We start from the raw sequence: 20506 nt of genomic DNA on the forward strand, positions 1-20506 counted from the left end.
TCTTAGCCGTTATTTAGCTTGTGCTAAATAACGGCTAAGATTAGTTTTCACGAAACGGAAATGTTGACACCAAATGGAGTCTCATTTCGAACGCTTGATGTCAATTAATTGGCCGAGTACGCAAATTAAGCTGGGCAAAGTTGCACAAGCGTGTTGAACGCAGCGGTCTGCTGTCACGCCATTTGAGATAATTTATTTTGTACAGGTGCACATCGACGACATCAACAACGGACGTCATTTCCAGTGGCGGGAAGAGCCGATATCAGCTATCGGTGTAATAAGACCTCGTCGTCCTAGAATCTTTGTAGAAGCCTCCTTTAGAAAATTGGTCTACGGATATGCATTGCCCTTGTATCAGCATTCTACGAAATTTAGGTGTTTGTCGTCCTAGAATCTTCCTGGAAGCCTCCTATTAAAAACTGGCCTACGGTCATTCGATTACCCTGACATTAGCACCTTATATAAGTTAGGACCTGGTCGTCCTAAGGTCTTTCTAGAAGATTTTCTTATGAAAATTGACCTACGGATATTCTATTACCCATGCATCAGCATCCTATCAAGTTTAGACCTTGTTCGTACTAGAACCTTCCTACAGGTCTCCTATAGTAACTGGCCTACATACATTCTATTACCCTTGAATCAGCATCCTATGTAAATTAGGCCCTGGCCGTTCTAGAATCACTTTAAGAAACTCCCATAGAAAACTAGCCTGCGGACGTTCTATTGTCATTGTATCAGCATGCTCTAAATTTTAGGTACTCGTCCTTCTTGATCCTTCCTAGAAGCCCCTATAGAAAATTGGCCTACGGACATACAGTACACTTGAAGCGCAATCCTATGGAATTTTCGCTGCAGTCGGCCTAATTAGCCTACGGACATTCTATTACCCTTAAAGTAGCATTTTACAGTTATCGCACTTACAACTGAACTCCACCTGGAAATACAGCTAACATAGGCCTAGGATGACCCTAAGCTCTCTTTCCATGGGATGTCCTTAGCAGGCTGTACAAGATAAGTAAACCCTCGACGTTCGTGGGCAAAAGTGTTACGGGGCACTCCAAGGACGTTTTAAGGAAGGTACTGTATTATAGTTCGTGTCCTTCCTAGTTACACCCTCTGCTTCTTCTAGGTACACATTGCAACGGAGAGTCGTTAGAGTGCGAGTAAATTGTTTTGCAAGGAGGCTAGGAGAAAATGCACCTCCACGGCCGTGTATGGTGCAAAACTGTCGACAGTACTATCATTACAATCGATAGTGGAAACCAAGTCTATTCATAGACAGTAAAAAACGACTATCCACGTACTGTCGATAGTCAACTATGGGAAAATATTGATAGTATTGTCGGTAGCATATGATTGATAGTCGACTATCGTGAAACTATCGATTGTATACTATGCATAATCGACTATCGACAGCAAACTTTCGTAAAGCTATCGACAGTATCCATTTACATGTCGAAGGATGTGTAGTCCATTTAGGAAATTACGTGAAGCTCCACAAAAGACCAACTGCAATAAGGGACTTTGGTATAATTATCTAAGAATAATCTAAAATTTATTTATAGATAAACAAAACGCTAGAATTTTTCCTTAACAAATATTCGAAATATGCTATAAGAAACTGTCAATTGTATTTTATGGAAAGATTACAAATAAACCAGCGATATTGAAATTTGCAGATTTTTCTTTCGTTTTAGAATAATTCTTGAGAGTTTGAATCTTGTTTCTTTTCTTTTTCTTTCTTTTTTAGAAAGATTTCGATTTGGAAAAGAAAATTCCCTGTGCCACTCGTGCTAAGGAAACTAGGCATCGGAGAAATTCGATATTCTGCTTGAATATGATGCTCGCGATAATGATCGAATGCGAAAATTTAGGGATGTTAATGAAAATATAACTACGTTTCTTTCGCCTAAACAGGTTTAATAAATGAATAAAACAATATTGTCTTTTTTTATTCACAAAGCTTCTTTCAATGACATACTGTGTTTTTTTTTTAAATATCCTTACTTGGATCGATCGAAACTTTCGTTTTTTCATTTATTTTTGTGCTATTAACGTTGTGTTTTCAAAATTATTGTATTCAAACAACAGAGAAAATGAAAGCACCAGTAACTAATCACGTGGTCTAGTACAAGCTTTTTTAATTGTTAGTGTTCAATTTGAAGTGTTCACACGACATTTGTGCTAAATTTATTTACTGAAAACATTTACTTCTACACTATGTGACATGCCATATTTGGATTATGTGTTTTACGCCAGTAAATAAATCATTCAAACACTGTCATTACATAATCTATCAAAAGAAAAAAAAAACGAGCAAAAAGTTAAAAAGTCTGATCTTCTGAAATTAGCTAAGAATTGTTAGCTGTAGAAACAAATAGTGATCCCCAGCAGAGTGCCCAGTCACATATGTAACTGGTAAATACAAAAAATGTAATGTGTATATTTAATAATAAAATTAATACAATCATATAACAAACATGTAAAAACCTTCATACTAAATAACTCCACCGAATGTTTTCACTACCTACTAACCAAGGAAAACTAAATTAACCCTTTATTTTTACAATTAACGTGCAAAGCTTGATATCTAAACCCCCGGAATATATAAAAATATATGCACAGGAGAGGTAGAAAAAATACATTTTTGCCTTATCTCAAAATAATTGTATACGAATGCAACTTTATGCTTTGATTCCTTTCTATTTCATGTTTTGCCCAGAGCCCGCCTTGTTTGCCCGTGCGTATCCGTCGTAATCTTCTTTTGGAACGTGCTTTCGCTTTCGCAAAACTCGATAGTTTCTTAAAAGTTGACATTCGATGGTATCGGCAGTCAATGGCGATTGCACTATCGATAGCACTGTCGATAGTTCTTTACCTATAGCAGTATCGATGATCCATCATCGATAGTTTTCGACACCGTTTATACTTGTGGAAAAAGTATCGATACTACCGATAGTGAACTTTTAGACAGTTTTGATCGCGACGGCTCTGTCACCTTTTAGTTTTCGCAACACTTTAGCTTGGGCGAGTTGGTGAATCATGCTAACACTTCACAGAGTGTTGTTTTTGTGCGCCGTAATGTGTTAGTTTTTTCACTTCACGCTCCCGCAGCTATTGGCGAGGAGATCGATCTGATACCTTGTTCAACTTCTTTCCCTCAGAACTTGGATTTGAAAGAACCAAAAGCTTCTGCACTGCGTTATTTATGTCATATTTCGTCGATCCAGCACTGATTGGATTCAAGTGATGCGTCAAAGTCGTTTGGCTGCGACTCTAGTTCAATCGTTGCTTCACTGTTGGAACAAGAGCCGGGCGATGACGCCCGGCTGTGGCTCTTGGCAGGCTACATACGTAGAGCGCTGCGTCAGATACACCAACAAATAATCTATCTGGTTGTTGTTGCCAAGCCTGATGCTTTAAGCTTAGCCGCTAAGGGCGTGCCGGTTGGATCTCCTCCACGATTCCGCCCTCGTGCGCGGCCTCTGACCGTGCACGCAGACCGAGAGCCGGGCTGTCCCATGCGCGGTTCTCACCTGGGTGGACGACAAGGCTCCCGTGGGCTGCATCTTGCCGTTGAGCCAGCGGACGTATCCGTCGACGTAGTCCCGGTTCTCTCTCTCGGAGAGGAAGGCCATCAGGGCGTAGGCTGTTCCCTGGATCGTCAGCGGTAGCGTGGTCGACGGCACATGCCGAGTATCCGCCACTGGCATGCGGGGAAACAAATACCGGTCCCGAATTTGGAACTGGGCACTCGACAGTTGGGAAGTGCAAGACGAGCACTGGACTAAAATGTGTCTACAAGCATGACATTCTTACTTATAACCCTGTCAGACGGGCACGTTAAATGACATTTAAGCAAAATGACATTACAGCTCGGCCAATCCGCGTGTTTAATACGACGCGCTGCGCCTGCCCGCGCCACGTGCAGAACCAGGATCACGAGCTGATTCGCCGAGCGGTGAATGACATTCGATTAAAATGACATTTACTTTCCCTTCTGACAGGGTATTATTGTAATCGACACAACGTCCAGCGTCAAAAAATTGTTAGTGAAATGTTTTCACAACATTTACATCCCCTAAGTGTTCCTAAAAGGATAGCTACCAGTACGAAGCTAGTTATAATCGCGTGAAGCTCGTACTCGGTAGGAGATGGTCGGCGTTACTCGCTGCAGCGATGGGCGGCATAGTCAAGGCGGCGCACCCCGTAAACAGCTTTGCTTTTCGTTAGCCCAGTCAAACACGCGGTGTTAGGGTTGGCATCAGACATTTCGGAAAGGCTATTTCGCTATTGGCTGCTCTACTTCGCTGACAGCTGCTGACGAAACTGTGGACACCACGCGCTCATTGGACGAGCCTCGCACCACGTGATCACGCATCTTTGTGCTTTGTACAACCGCAAAGAGACAACACAAGCCGAAATATTCGTAGCCTGCGAATAGCCTCCTGGACCTCCACGAAACGCCCTCAGATTCGGATAGCGCCAACTCAACGATGACGCAGCACTCGTGTGCACTCCGTGTCTGCAATATGTCTCACTGTGCTGATGTGGAAGTGCTTGTGCACCGGCCTTGCTTATCCTATCTGGTGTTGGCAGAGCGAAGGATCGAGCGATAAAGCGGTTGATTGGGTCGCCGAGCACTTACCTTTCTTTACCGTGTCAACTTGCAATGGAATTTGAGGAAAGATGAGTTATGTACGAGTTGCTAAGCCTCGAGCGTAAGAATTCCTATTCTCCCCAAACATTTTCCCTAAGGCCTGTCCAAATTCCTTCCATACGGCCGAACCAATCCTTCAGACTCCCTGTCTTCAAGTTCATTACCCAATGACTGGAAGATTGGTAAAGTTGTGCCTGTTTTGAAGTCTGGTAAAGCTACCTCCGTTAACAATTACAGACCAATCTCACTAACATCAACATGTGGGAAACTTTTAGAGCATATACTTTCGAGCCATATTCACTCCTTCTTAAGTCATTACAACTTATTAAACAGCTCTCAGCACGGCTTTCGTAAAGGGGTATCTACTATTACTCAGCTGGATGAAGTCACGCATGATTTTTCTGAAGTACTGAACCGTAAAGGCCAAGTTGATGTTATTTTTTTAGATTTAAAAAAAATCATTTGATAAGGTTAACCACAGGAAATTATTACTCAAATTAAAATATATTCTGAAAAACCCAGGTCTCATCAGATGGATAGAGATGTTTTTGTACGGAAAAAGACAATTTGTAGAAATTAAAGATAGACATTCCGATTTGATTGATGTAAAATCAGGTGTACCTCAAGGAACAGTGCTCGGTCCTTTGTTCTTTTTAATATTTATTAATGATATACTGTCCAATTTAACGGTTAAGGCTAGGCTCTTTGCCGACGACTGTATCTTGTATACAGAGGTTAGGGAGCCCACCGATAAAATTAATCTTAACACATGTTTAGCACGCGTTGGTGAGTGGTGCAATACTTGGCAAATGTCACTAAACTTAGATAAAAACGTTTGTATGACTATTACTCATAAAACAAAGCCCATTGAATTCGCGTACGCCACCGAAGGGTATCCACTAGCAAGGGTAAGCAGTTACAAATATCTGGGTGTCATTATTTCTCACGATCTCCGTTGGAGTGCTCATATTGATAGTATTGTAAAAGAAGCGAATTATAAACTGTGGTATTTAAGGCGGTCTTTGAAACTGAGTTCAATGAACACAAAACTTTTGGCTTATAAAACACTCATTCGTCCGTTGATGGAATACGCATGCGAAATTTGGGACTCTCATATTGTTAAAGATGTGCTAAAGCTAGAAAAGGTGCAACGACTTGCTTTACGTTTTATTTTTTCCAAATATCGTCGACTGGATTCACCTACGGCACTGTATTCAAAAGCCAACATTCCATTACTTAAGATGAGGCGTAAAGAAAAAAGATTGAAATTTTTATATATGATTATTAATGGCTTATTGCAGATAGATAAAACAGCTTACCTAGTTCCTGACGAGTCGAGAGTAACTCGGAACAAACACAGTCGCGCACTTCATCAGCCCCGGTTCTTCAAAGACTGTTTCAGATACTCATTCTTCCCACATACCATAAGTGACTGGAATCTTCTTTCGGAGCAAGCTGTGGTATGCCAATCACTCGAAGCTTTTTCTTCTTATATAGCATCTTGCGAAATGTAAATAAACATTGTTTGCCGTTTGTATTGTTTTTCGCCGACGCATCATAGCCCATGACGGATCTATATTGTTATCTTTCATTGTCAAAGCATTTTTTGCGATTATTTGGCGATATCTTTCATAGTACCTTTTCAAGTGTGTGCTGCTCTTGATGCTGTTGTTTTTTGTATTTTTTTGTACGCTTGTATACCCACCCTATCATAGTCTCAATAGAGACTGATAGTATTTTGAAATAAATAAATAAAAAAATGTAAGCATTAAAAACAGGAGTTTTGCGTTTGTAGTATTCACCTGTAAACAAAAGGAGCCGGAAATCGCCAGCTGATGCGGCGCTATCATAATCACATAATCTAGACCGCTCTTCAGAAACAAGTCCGCGTTTGCCCACACTGTTCAGGAACCAGATTCGAGTCAAACGTCACAGCAGCTCAACCATAGAGATCTGATGTCAAAGACGCGTGTTGATATAGAACAACAAATCTCCGTCCTGCTCGCTTAAAATCTGTCAAATGTGCGATGGAAAAACTCCTCTTGGCGAAATTGTTTCGTCGCACCGTAAGGGTTGCGAGAGAGGCTCCTCCCCGACATGTGAGAAGTGAAGTCAATTCGACTGCGTCGAGTGCGAACGCGGCATTTTTCGGCTAAAACTCAAAGTGCGCTGGCGAGCTGGTGGTAGGTAATTATGTTGTTTAACACTCGAGACTGCGGTGCGTAAAAGGAAAACACTTTTGTCGAAGGAACAGACAACGAAGGGAACGTTCCTTTCCGTGTCTGTTCCTTCAACTAAAAGTGTCTTCCTGACGCCGCAGAGGAGTCCCATCTGGCACCAGTCACCGACTAACGCCCGATGCGTCTCGGCGCCTCGGGCACCGTGCCGATCACTGCGTGGGCGGTCGGCCTCTCCCGCGGCTGCACACGTACCCTGGTCGTGGACAACGACGTTCCTGAGCCACTCGAGCGCCGTGAGTCTGTTGGGGCTGTCGCTCAGGGCGAGAGCGTACGCTGCAAGCGCCAGGGTGTACGGCGGCGAACCAGACTCCAGGTTGTTCTCCACGAAGTTGGTCGCTCGGGCCCTGGACACGTCCAGGTCGTCCACCTGCGTCGCACATTCAAGGTTTCTTTGTGGCTCGCAGTCTGTCTGATATGAGGTGGTATCGACCGGTCACGTTTGGTAACGTGACAATTTGACATAAACTGTCCCGTGACGGAAAATGACGTGAAGTCACATTCTCGCGTGACGTCATCCGACACGATGACGAGACCTCGTGACATCAAGTCGCGTGGCACTTTGACCGTTTTATGCAGTCACACAAGCTTCGCAATGTGTCCTTCGGAGGCCTCCTTTGCGCCCCTGACGACCCGATGTCTTCAATTGGGCTTCTTTTATAAAAAAAAACCGAGTTGCACAGCTTGTCTTCACCAGTGAAATATGCGCAACTGGGTAACTTCAGTCTCTTGACTTAAAAGTTTTTCAGACCCAAGGATTGTGTCGGAGCTACAGCAAAGTCCCACTCAAACCGGTCTTGCCCTTCGACAGTTGCCACGCGGAAGCAGTCAAAAGAGGACTAGTACGTCCTTTCCTCAAAAGTGTCTTAAACGGTGCGTACATGAAAAGAAGGCAGGAACGAAACGTATTTTCCTTCTAAATGCAGAAAGAAAAAAAATTCTACCCTCCTCCCTCATCTTCAGTTTCGTTTTGCGGCCACCTCGCACGCGGTGTATACCAAACACTCTTGAGCTGAATTAGCAGCAGCAAACGCTGGCCGTAGTTCAGGTTCCTAGTACAAACTCGCGGAGCACCTCGATTCCACTGGCCTTCTCACCACTACTTTGTTTTCAAAACGAAGAAACTAGTGCGTTACAAACAGCCAAGTTCCGGAGCAGTGAGTACCCTGTACTGCGCTAAGATGACCGTTTCCGCTGCACCGAGTGTCAACCAACCAACGATCGCCGTGGTTTTGTGTTTCCGCGTGACTCCAACATCGCCATGGAAGTGTGCGTTGGGAACGAAGACTGGAATCTTTGACTCGCCGATGTCACCATGTGTTTCGCGTACCAGCGGCATCACAGCAAGATGAGGCGACGTCGCAGGTTTACATCTTGCTTTACATGAAAGAGTTTAGGAAGACCGCTTGACCGATGACATGCGATCGATCCACATGCGGTTCATGTCGGAACGCTGGTCTGAACCGTAGCTCTGATCGTATGCGCCAATATAACTCTCGCCTGCAATGGACTATTCTCCTTTGCTAGATAACTATGGCGCTTTTGGGGAAGTGCTGAACAGGCTCGAAATGTGAAGGAGAGCACGTATATGTACAGTCTCGTATATGTTAGCTTAAAATGAGAAAAAAACAGAAAGACCGACGTGGTCCTAGGAAAATTTCTTTTGCGTTATATCTGGATCTTTTCGACTTGTGGCGAAGACGCTTGTTTTTGAACTCACCACAGCGTAACTAGCCCTTCCCAACACCTGCAGCAAATTGCGGCTTTGACAGCATTAATGTTGACCGAAAAGCGATTTTTCTGCACTTGAAGCACCGTCCCACCCTGAGTGAATACGTCTTTTGCAGAGGTAAATTTAAGAGGACGATTGCATGCAGCCGCAAACAAATAGCGTATAAGCAAAAAGTGCTCCAGACATCATTTTGTATTTTGTACTTGGTGATGTCAAATAAACTTAAATTTAAAATACTACAATAAAAAAAAACAAAAAAAAACTGCCGTTTCTCGCATGATTTTACGACGTGCTTTGCGTGGAAACGAACAGGTGCTAGGAACCGTAGTCGAGCGGTTTTCTTATCGGCAGACCGAAATAATTACGGCATGAACGTTTCCTGTTTTCTAAGATATGCATTGCTTGGGCCGTTAAAAACACCTGATGCATGACATTATTGAGAAAAAATCAACATACTGGGAGCATTATGTATTGCTTAAGTGATCATTCATAAAATAAGTACCTTCAAAGCAACGAGCATAAAAAGGATCGCAGTGTTCGCAAGTAGTAATCGGGTTAGTGCGCGTTCATGTTGATGTTTTGTATGTGCTGTGTATCCGTATGCGCTCGTTGTATATGCGTATATGTTCAGCTGTTGTTTCTGGTATGCGTAATGTATGTACATGTGTCTATGATAAAGATGCCCAAAGCGCGACTGTGGAGTGATTTGGCAGAATATTTTTTTGTAGTCTATGAGTTGAACGGTACCTAGCGCCACCTAGCCTAGCAACTTGCAATTACTCTGCTTGGCCCATGGCTTCCGCTACTCCGATGCGCGCGAACGCTTCTGAGTATCGGAGGGGTGTAAGCGGCAAAAGAGGAAGAGGCGGCGTCTCTCCGCGAGGAGGCGCTCTCAACCCAGGAACCCAATTTGCCGTTTCAGTACTTTCAGAAGGGCGTAAGGGAGAAGAGTTAAAAAAAAAAAAAGTCGTGTTACGTTGAATTATTGCAGTTTCTACTTACAGATTTTTCTGCCTTGTGGTAGAACGGTGAACAGCTGTTCTGGGGAAGTAGATGGACAAGTTGTGATCCTCATTTAATTTGAGATATTCATCTGGACATGTGGCGACTAGCGCTACAACTGCGCATTTCGATCAATTTGACTGCAATCTGTAGCGCGTATAAACATCCAGGAACAAATTTAGATCCTTACATAAGAAATCTCAATTTCCCCAAATAAAATCATTTATGCTCTAGTGTTTTTATATCTCCATACGTTGTTTCACGTTGCTTTTTGAGCCTGAGCACGAGATTCGATACTATACAGTGCAGCCCGTGTTGTCCGTCCTTTAATATTTTTTTAATAATTTATTACACAATTTATGTGGGTCATATTGTGCGGACAATATTAATCCCTGGAGAATGGGAATGAAGGGGACAGAGCACAAACACAAATCTCCAAACACAGCCAGGTGACGGTGCGCGACCGAAAAACTGCGCCTGGTCCTGGTATCGAACCAGGGACCTCTGCATTTCAAGTGGAGCGCTCCACAAACTGAGCTAATTAGAAGCTAGACGTCAGTAGAGCAAACGGGTTTATCAGCTGCCAACACAAACAATGGTGAACGGCTTGCATTTTAAGGTCCACTGGAAATGGAGAGGTCCCTGGTTTGATAATAGGACCAGGCCGATTTTTTCGGTAGCGCACCAGTAACGTCGCTGTGTTTGAAGTTTTGTGTTTGTCCTTTGTCCCCCTTATTCCCCTTCTCCGGGGATTATTATTGTAATGCTTGTCTAGCTCGCTTGCACTTTTGCATTAATTGCGTTTTAATCATAATGTGGTGTTTTCTTCTACTAGAAGCACCTTTAAGCCGGAGTCACACTGCTTACATCGTACAAAAGACGGCCTGCAGATATGAGTCACCACAATATCCGTGGTTCGAATGCCGCGCGCCAAGTGCCTCCTTGAACTCGTTGCCTTGCGGCATTCGAGGCTCAGATCTCGTAATGACTCGCGTTCGAATATGTTCGCAGACTGGCTTTTGCATGATGTATAAGCAGCGTGACCCCGGCTTTAGGGAAAAAATTATGGCGGTGAGATTGGACCAGCTCTTAATGATTTCTCCATTTCTTTTACAGACTTCGTGATAATTGTTGGTGCTGATTCAAAAGGTAGGGCGTTATCTTGTAAACGTCTCGTTTTCGGCACATGTAGCACAGACCACCGCATCCTGTTATGCACCTTGTCATACGTAACTTAATTGATATGCTAACAGCCAATGAGATCTAAAGCAAAATAACTCTTGCTTATTTATAGATTCCAACCTTGCTGCAACCTGGCTTATTCTGTATTCAAACTTCCAACCTGGTTTATTTACAGATTCCAAGCATTGAATGTTTAGATTAGAGGCAAAGTACTTTGCGATGCAGTGGCTTCGAGCAGTTTCTTCCGATACGCTACCCTGTCTGTCATAGTCATGCCTATGTTGGCCAGAAATCGCCGCACAAACTTCAATGCTGCAATTATAAAAGTTTTTGTTTCGTGGTCAATCCTTGCTGGGCACCCTAGAAGGGGGCATTTCTCTACATACCGCAAAATCAGTGGTGTTAACTTTTTAAGCAGTGCGTGCCTTCTAATATGTGAAACACCAATGTCAAGAGCTTTTTTGACAGTTACCAGCACTGCCATAGGTGGCGAGCGCGCTGTCAAATATTCGCATTTGTCGCCTGCAAGCATCTTTGCCTTTCCTCCTCACCATGTGAAAACGCTGGGCATGCGCACTTGCGACCAATCGTCGCGGGAGTCGATGGTCATGAAATTGCAAACGCTTTCCATGGTTTGAGATGGACGTCCCTCTCTGCAATCTAGGCTTTCTTTGCAATTACAGGGATAGCTAACGCACCTTCTCGAACCCTAAAGTATGCTTCTGGATCTCGCATCTTACGTGCAGGGAGCACCGCCAATGTCTGCTCGGAGAGTGACCACACCCATTCGTACTCATAAAACTATCCGCGTAGCTACGTTAGATTATGACGTCATGTGACATTATATCACATGACAGTGTGGCGGCACGTAAGATTGTGACGTCACAAAACATCCTGAAGTCACGTGACACGACAGACTTCCTGCATCATTTTGAATGGGAGAAGGGCCCATAAGAGCTGTCGTAAAAACGCAGAACACGCGTAAAGTGAGCTTTTTAGAAAGCTGTTTCGGCAGAGAAACCTTTTCGTTTCTCCCCTCGAGATTCCCATCCCCAACCACCTGAGATATTTCGGCAGACAAGGAAGTTGCCAAAATGATAACAGACCGCGGAGCCCGGCTCAACGCTAGACGAAGCCCGAAGCCAGTGTTGCCACACTGCCACTTCGGTTTTTCTCTCGTCGAGCGGCGAAAATTCCCTTTTTTCCCCACAGCACCTTTTAAGATACAGAAGTCGTTTTTAAAGTACGCGTGGCGTCAAGTATATTTAAGTGCAGCAACACCTCCCGTATGTTTTTGTTTTGTAAAAGTTTGCATCGCATAAATTAAAAAATATAGAAGTTGAAATTCGGCACACCGCTCTCTCTTCCCCTTTTTTTCCGCACTATACATTGGTTGAACGAACCAGGGGAACTAAATGAAGGCAAGCGGGCCATTAACTACGCTAAACAAAAATCGCCTGCTCGTTTTCGTGTTGTGAAAGGGACCGCACCCACTGTGCACTCTATGATCTATCGCACTGACAGGACGTGTGTCTGTAGCTAGCGGTGAAGAAAGCGCACGACCCGGCAGTACTGTACCGGCAGGCTTGCAGCACACAGATGATGTAAGTCGTGATGAACTAGATTGGCTCTTTAAAACAGAAAAATGTCTGAGTAGCTAGTGCCACTTCCTTTCTCTTGTTCGATGTAAATAAGAAAATTACAAAATTTTGTTTAAGTTTTTTGTTAAAAAATATTTCCCACGATTTTCTATGTGTTTAAATTCTGGTTTCCCTTTTTCCATTGGTCATGCTTTTTCCAACAATATGCGAAATTTCCCACGATTCGAAAACACTGCCGACGACGCCCTGACACCAGCCAACCGCGGTGGTTGCGACGCCGACGGCTCGTTGCTCTGTGATGACTAGGAGGACGTCGCCACCTCGCGGCGAGCGACAGAATTAGTGCAATGACACCCGTACCGCTGGAAAGCGAGTCGAATGGGACGGCCGAAGAAGCCTTCGCGCGCGCGCTTCGGAATCTCGGAGGTTATGCTTGATCCTGCCAACCCTGCCAATTGGAGGCGAGGTATTTAACTTTCTCACACGCTTCGCGACGCGCATTTTCAGGTTACCGTGCAACAATGTTCCTAGTAAGCTGCTTCTAATGAGCTCTTCTGCGAGCGTATTTTGCTTTCGTGAATGGTTTATCACTCCTCTGTGGCGTGCGGTGCTACAAAAAAAAATAAATAAATAAATGTGGCTTTGGGAATAGCGAAAGTAAGTCGTGAAATGCGCGAAGTGGCCGGGTTTCGATTGTCTCTGTTTAACCTCGCAGTGTTGACACCTATATGACTGCGTTCGAAACTCAAGCTTCCTTACCTGCGCGGGGAGTTGGCTTTGGCACTATAGGAACAGTTAGCGAAAGGCACGTGTTCTGTTTTCAATTGCTGCTTCTCTCGCCCTGAAAGCGGTGACTTGTTCTGATGGGTGCGAAGCAGCCGACTGCTTCCGATAGCTGCTTGCAGGGACTGGGAAACCGTAAGTAACTCCAGATATTTGCCTGTTCGGAAACTGTGCCTACTATTTCCACTCGTTCCGGCACACGCAAGAGAAATGCGTGTCGGTTTGGACCGCGCTTTACTCCAGGCGGGTGTAAATCACATGTTAAGGCAGACAGCGGCGCTCTGCTCCGTGAAACGTGCGAGCTCCGGCTTCCCAATGGAATGCGCGCAAAAAGAAAACAAAAGAAAACTGACGCACACACACACAAAAAAAAAAGGCTCCTCTGCCGCAACGGGTTGAGGTTGTTCCGAGTGTTTGGTTGTCTTTTGTCGCGGGCTGGTGCCATGGCTCTTCTCGGCGCTGCCGCGTTCTAATTGTTCTGTTTTCCGAATGCTCTCTCCGCTGCGTCTGCTGCGACTTCAATAGGCTCTGAGAAAACGCATTTCAACTGCAACCACAGAAGATGGCACCCAAAAGCAAGGCATCAATGGAGCGCGTGCACGCTTGCCTTGCACGACACCGGGCCGCTTCGCGCCATCCAGTCTCCACATGCGCACACAGTTTATTCACACTAACACTTCACATTTAGTTTTACCACTGGCTTTGTCACGCTAGTACGGCGAAAGGGCGAATTTGTTTCTCCGTCCTAATAACGGAGAACATCACGCTTTACGTGGAGCATAATATGTGTCCCTCTGCGTGTTCTTTGACATCAAGAGTTCTTTTAGGGGTCCATATCACATGAGCGAATGACATTTTAGCGAACAGTGACATTTGAGCGAATCGACGTTTTAGCGAATAACGGGAACGCGCGTTAACCCATCCGCCGCGCTGCGCTTTACGCCGCTTCGCGGCGACAGTCTGCGGCGGCTCATTACAAAAATGTGAACCCATTTGGCCCACCCGAAAACGCCGCTTCACGGCGTCCGACTATTCGCTCAAGTGTCATTCGGTGAAACGTGGGCGTTCGCTAAAACGTCATTCGATCAAGTGAGTGCCTCCCGTTCTTTTAGGTTGCCTAGACGGCCGGCACTAGGGCGCAATCTTGGCACCTCCGACGTGCCACGAGCTGTTAAAAGGACGAAGTAGACGCTTAGTGTTTCTTATTCTTTGAGGGACTTCGTAGAACTAAACTCCAACATGATCAAATCACATAATAAGCAGTTGAAATAGTAATTAAAATTTGGCGATTTTATTGCTAAAGAATTTTATAAACATTTTTGAGTAATTTATTCGCGTATTTTCAATTATGATATTACAGCGAGGGAATGTAGTGCCATTTTAGGTCACTTTCTTGTGAATAAAGTTTGCTCCCAACCGGCGGCTTCAGAAAGATGAATCGACAGTTTCTAAGACACCCCCGGGTATAGTCAAACAGGTCAGGAAGGTGGATGCCTCTACTTACCCTGACCCCATCCTTGATGCATTCTTGCAGCGTGAGCAGGACGTAGGCCGACAAAGGCACCGGTCCGTCAACGCCGCCCTGCACAACGTAGCAGAAGCGGAAGCACTCGTATCGTTTAACACTCCGCAAACAGTGATCAAAGTATACCATCTATCGTAAGAAAATATTCGCTCGACACTGCCGACGGATGCTGGAGGACGTACCAGAAGTTCTTTGTGGTGCAGATGATAGGCGTCTTTGAAGCTTCCGTTCTGTTGCTGTTGCGTCATTATATACCGCAATCCGCTGGTTATCACCGCCTCGTCGATCATGGTTGACTTTCGGGCTTCGCACAGGTTCCGAAGGACAAACGCCGTCAGCCTGCGTGCCATTGCGAAGTGAAGCTATCGCCATCGTCCGAAATAAAAAGAGTCAATAGTCGAGTGCTAGCTGTAGAAGGTAAAATGCCGCATGGGGTGCCTTCATGATGCTAGGCCATAAAGAACGTCTATTCGAAACCTCCTTTTAACAGCTTGACGCACCGGGGACATTATGCAGGGCAGTCTTATACCCCTGTCAGACGGCGTTCTAAAGATCCGCCGTTTCACGTGACCTCGGAGAGGGGGGGGTCACGTGACCTTGGGGCGACCTTGGGGGTCACGTGACATTGGGGGTCACGTGACCTTGAGGTAACCTTGGGAGGGGTCACGTGACCTCGGGGAGGGTCACGTGATCTTGGGTTGACTTTGGGGTGACCTTGGTCACGCCGACGCCGACGGCGACGCCGCTCAAGCCGGAAACGGGTGCCTAAGAGCTGCGCTCTAAAAAGTAGCAACGGCCCGTCTTCCTCCCTTCTACTGACGCGCCCCCAAGCGGACACGAGAAAAAGGGAGGAACTAAAGGTTTTTCTCCTTCTCCAGGCAGACGGGAGAAAGCTCACCCCCCCCCCCCCCCCCCCCCCCCCCCCGACTCTTCTTCTTTCGGTTTCGGTTTTCAAGCAGGTCGCGCACGTTGTTTATAAATGCCGTTGAGTTTATTAAGCCTCAGCGAAGGCCGCCTGTAATTCCGTCTTGTAGTCCAAACGTGCAGAACATTTCGGTTGCATTGACGTTTTTATCACTAATTTTATCAAACGAGCAAACGGAGCCGCTAGAAACAGCGAAGTTCCGGAGCAGTGCCAGGAGTACTACGTACATTGGGTAAGACGGCCGTCTCTGGATTGCGGGGCCCACGCGTAACTACAGTCGCTACAGTAGCGGAACCACCCGGAACTGTGTCGACGTTATGGAAATCGCAGGAACTGCGTCCCAGGCAGGCAGGTTTTCCTGCCGGCTGCCTGGGTGCCTTCCGTGCTGAGTTCCGTTTTTTTTTTTTTTTTTCCGATGCCGAGTGCAACTAACGTTCAACGTGGTTCTGTATTTGTGCGTGTCAGCAACATAGCACCAACATCGTGATGGCAGTGTTCTGGGCTGTGAACAAAAGACTAGAATTACCGCCGAAGTGAACGTGTGTTCGCGTATCAGTGGTGTAACAACAATATGAGATGGCGTAAACTGTCGGGCAGTGATGCCGCTAGTCGGGCCGTGATCGGAAGGGGCGGGGTGTCGCAGGTTGACATTCCGCTTTACATTAACAAGTTTAATACCACTTGAGAGATTAGGTGCAATCGATCGACGTGCGGATAGTCATGTTGGAACGTTGGTCTGAACATAGCTCCTATCGTACAGTGGCCAATGTGACTGTCGGTTGTCTCGTCCGCGAGAGCGATTGAGCTCTGGGGAAAGGACTCAACAGTACGAAATCGTGACGGAAAGTATGTATATTTACAGTATGGAATTTTAGCATTAAAAAAGAATACTAGGTAAAATCGAAAAAAAAGCTCCTTTTCATTTTGCTGTTTAAATATACTACGGTTCCTGGAGGAACTGCCCTCCAAGTGGCGCGCTGGGATGAGCGCTAGAAGTTTTCGAGCTCGCCACAGCGTAGCTCCGTACACTTAACACCTGCCGCAAGTCGCGGCTTTGACTGCATTCGAGTTGATCGAAAAGCGATTTCTCCGCCCGTGAAGCATCACTTCTAGCTGAGTGAATATCCGCTTTACAGAGATTAATTCAAGACGGCAATTGCAGCCTTGCGCGAACAGGACAAATAGAAAAACAAACATTATAATAGAAATACAGGCAACGACGTGCCGTGTGGGGAAACAAACTCATGGCTTCGAACCCCATTGGAGCGGCTTGATTTACTGGCTTTCAAATAATTACGGCATGATCGAGCGTTTGTTTTTTAATAAGAGATTCATCCCCTGAGCCATTCTAAATACTCTCAGAGGTATGACATTGCTGAAAAAAAAAATCTACTTGGTGGGAGTATTTCTTTATTGCTTATTCAGTCACCGAGAAATTCCGAACGTTCAAAACGACCAGTATAAGAGACGGAAACGCAGAGCTCGGCTGTAGTGTTCGGGTTAGTGTGCCGTTTGTATTGGTGTTTGTATGTGCCATATATGTGTATGTGCTCAATGTATGATCACCTGATGCTTGTAGTATGCTTAATATGTGTATAGTAGAGGTTCCCGAAGCTCTATGGTGGCCTGATGAAATACTTTTTTTATTTTATTTTTTTTGTAGAACATGAATTGGGCAGTACCTAGCGCCACATAGCCTAGCTACTTGCAATTACTCTGCTTGACCCTGCCATCTGGTGGCAAACGATTTAACCTTCTTTCACGCTACGCGATAAACAGCGGCTTCGAGTTTGTTCTTTTGAGAGCGGCTTTTGGTTTCACGGATTGAGTTTTCCATTCCTCGGTGATGTGCGGTCGACGAAGTAATTGTGACCCGAGGAACACTAAAGGTAAGACGTAAAGTGCGCGAAGGAACTGGGTATCGGTTGTCTCCGTTTAACGTCGCAGTGCTGTCGACGAAAAGACTGAGTAACTGCTTTCAAAACGCAAGTTTTTGTACCTGTAGGGGGAATCTGGCTTCGGAAATAAACACAGTTCGCGAAAATCTCGTGTTACGCTTTTATTTGCTGCTCCTCTCGTCCCGTACAAGAGACGTAGCGTCCTCGTTAAGCCTTATTGAGCTCGATTTGCTCGATTCAGGGCCGCCGTAATGAGATGCAGGCGACGGAGGAACTAGTTGCTTTCTTGCTTCAGGGACGAAAGTTTCTCCCTTTCTAAAGGAACATAGGTTACAAGACCGTTCCTCCCCCTAAGGGAGGACTATCCATACCCTTTTTTCTAAGGGTGTACGCATTTTGTTGACTCTGATGTGATGTTCTGGTAAATTGGAGAACCATGTTGGTAATTCGAGGTTAGAATTTTCTACACGCCGAAACTTCTACGCGGATTGTTCCAGAAGCCCACGCGTGTACAAAAGGGGCTTCGCGTGGCAAGCCAGGGTAGTTTTCGCCCCAGCGTTCGACTCTGCTTTTACGCCGCATTCGACGCCCGCGACGCTCTGCTGTTATCTTCTGTTTCCCTTTTATTTTAGGACACAAGTTCGCCCCCATCAAACGTTTCAGTTTCCCCAGTTATTATTTGTTTCACCTTGTCATTCGTGACATTGTGGTGGAGGTGCGGGGTACCACATGTCGTGCAGCGCAGCGCTCTGAGTTCCCGTAGTACAAGTCCGAACCCAAGCTCCCGAGGACTTAACGAAGACAAGATTGAGACCCGATAATGTCGCCGCACCCAAGGTCTACCCCCGGAGTACGGACTTCTGCCACCTAGGACCAAGCAGCCAACGAGGCCGACGATGGACAACCAGCCGCCACAGACCCCGGCCGCCGCCGCCGTCGTCTACCTTCCCGTCGCACCCCGGACTCCGACGCCTTTCCACGGGGAGGTCCACGAGGACGTCGAAGATTGGCTGCAACATTACGAACGAGCGGCCCGCCATAACGGATGGAAACCGGAGCAGCGCCTTCAAAACGTTTACTTCGTTTTGGAGGCCACAGCACAAGATTGGTTTGAAAACTACGAAGCGTCGATCACCTCCTGGGAGCAACTGAAGGCTGAGCTCCGAGGTACGTTCACCAACCAACAGCGAAAAGAACGCGCCAAAGATTTTCTTCAAGCGAGAATCCAAGGCCCCAACGAGAGCGTCGTAAGCTTTGTCCAAGATGTTCTTCAACTCAGCAACCGCGAGGATTCTCAAGCCTCCGAAGCCATGAAGCTGAGAATCCTGATGCGAGGTGTCAAGGCGAGCATCTTCGGAGGCCTGGTGCGATGTACACCTATAACCGTCGAAACGTTTGTAACGGAGGCAACCAACATTGAACGGGCCGTGCAAGTACGAGCCGCTCACTTCCATCGAGCTCCTTGCCAGCTGCGCGCGCGGCTTTCTATAGGACGGTAGTCTACAAGCCAGGCCGCAAGCCCAGCGACGCCGACTGCCTGTCCAGGGCCCCTGTCGAGACACCTTCCGGCAGCAGCGACGACAATGACGATGAGTGCTTCCTAGGAGCAGTGGCCAATGACGACCTGGCACGACGTCAACGAGACGATCCTGAGCTGCGCGCATTAATTAAGCACCTGGAAGAGCGCGGGAGTACCGTGCCCCTTGTTTTCTCACGAGTTGTGCCGACCTTCGCCATTCGACAAGGTGTACTCTGCAAAGAAAACTTCGGCGACACCAACTCACCGGGGCTGCTGGTAATCCCGACCGACCTTCGAGAGGAGATTTTTCAAGCCTGCCCCGACGACCCGACGTCCGGACACCTTGGTTAAAGTCGGACGCTGGCCCGTATTCGTGAAAGGTATTATTGTCTCGTCTACCTTGTCGACGTCATAGTATCTTCAGCTGACTTCGACGAGCACTTGCAACGACTCCGTGCGGTTCTCTAACCCATACAGACCACCGGGCTCACCCTCAAGCCTTCAAAGTGCCGGTTCGTCTGTGAAGAACTGAAGTTCCTAGGCCACGTGGTTAGTAGCGAAGGCGTCCGCCCAGACCCCGAGAAGACTCGCGCCGTCACGGCATTTTAAAGCGCCAACAGAAAATAAGGCCTTGCGAAGATTCCTTGGACTTTGTGCCTATTATCATCTCTTCGTTCGGGATTTCGCAAGGATTTCCGCACCACTCACAAACCTCACGACGGACGCCGAGAAGCCCGAAAGGGCCGAAGAGCAGCAGCAGGCATTTAACGAGCTGAAGCGAAGACACTAGACTCCTCCTGTCCTTGGACACTTTGATCAAGATGCGAAAACCGAGATTCACACGGACGCTAGTAATGCAGGACTTGGAGCGGTTCTAGTTCAAGTGCAAGAAGGCACCGAGCGAGTCATCGCCTACGCAAGTCGGACACTGTTCAAGGTGGAGAAAAATTACTTCACGACTGAGAGTGAATGCCTTGCGGTCGTCTGGGCAATCACAAAGTTTCGTCCGTACTTGTACGGAAGCCCGATTTGCGTAGTCACAGACCATCACTCGCTCAGCTGGCTTGTGAACCTCAAGGACCCTTCAGGACGCCTTGCTCGGTTTAGTCTTATACCTCAAGAGTTCAACATGACTGTAGTCTAAAAGTCGGGCCGCAAGCACAGCGACGCCGACTGCCTGTCCAGGGCCCCTGTCGAGACACCTTCCGGCAGCAGCGGCGACAATAACAACGACTGCTTCATAGGAGCAGTGACCACCGACGACCTGGTACGACGTCAACGAGACGATCCTGCGCTGCGCGCATTAACTGAGCACCTGGAAAGGAGCGGGAGTACCGTGCCCCGTGTTTTCTCACGAGTCCTGCCGACCTTCGCCATTCGACAAGGTGAACTCTACAAAGAGAACTTCAGTGACACCAACTTGCCCTGGCTGCTGGTTATCC

At 46.5% G+C, this 20506-nt stretch overlaps 1 protein-coding gene across 1 annotated transcript in view; it reads right to left on the bottom strand.

Annotated features, from left to right (window-relative positions):
- Positions 1–20506, bottom strand: part of LOC8032849 (complement C3) — a gene marked incomplete at its 3' end in the record, with an annotated part of 118887 nt that overhangs the window by 24256 nt on the left and 74125 nt on the right. Inside the window, exons 12-15 of the mRNA XM_042288325.1 lie at positions 14905–15061; positions 14702–14779; positions 7093–7267; positions 3537–3706 (exon numbers count right to left, since the gene is read on the bottom strand). Of these exons, the coding sequence (XP_042144259.1) occupies positions 3537–3706; positions 7093–7267; positions 14702–14779; positions 14905–15061 (580 nt within the window). The remainder of the gene's footprint in view (positions 1–3536; positions 3707–7092; positions 7268–14701; positions 14780–14904; positions 15062–20506) is intronic.

This window comes from Ixodes scapularis, unplaced genomic scaffold, assembly GCF_016920785.2.
Source record: "Ixodes scapularis isolate PalLabHiFi unplaced genomic scaffold, ASM1692078v2 ptg001856l_1___fragment_2___debris__unscaffolded, whole genome shotgun sequence".
Lineage (NCBI taxonomy): Eukaryota > Metazoa > Arthropoda > Arachnida > Ixodida > Ixodidae > Ixodes > Ixodes scapularis.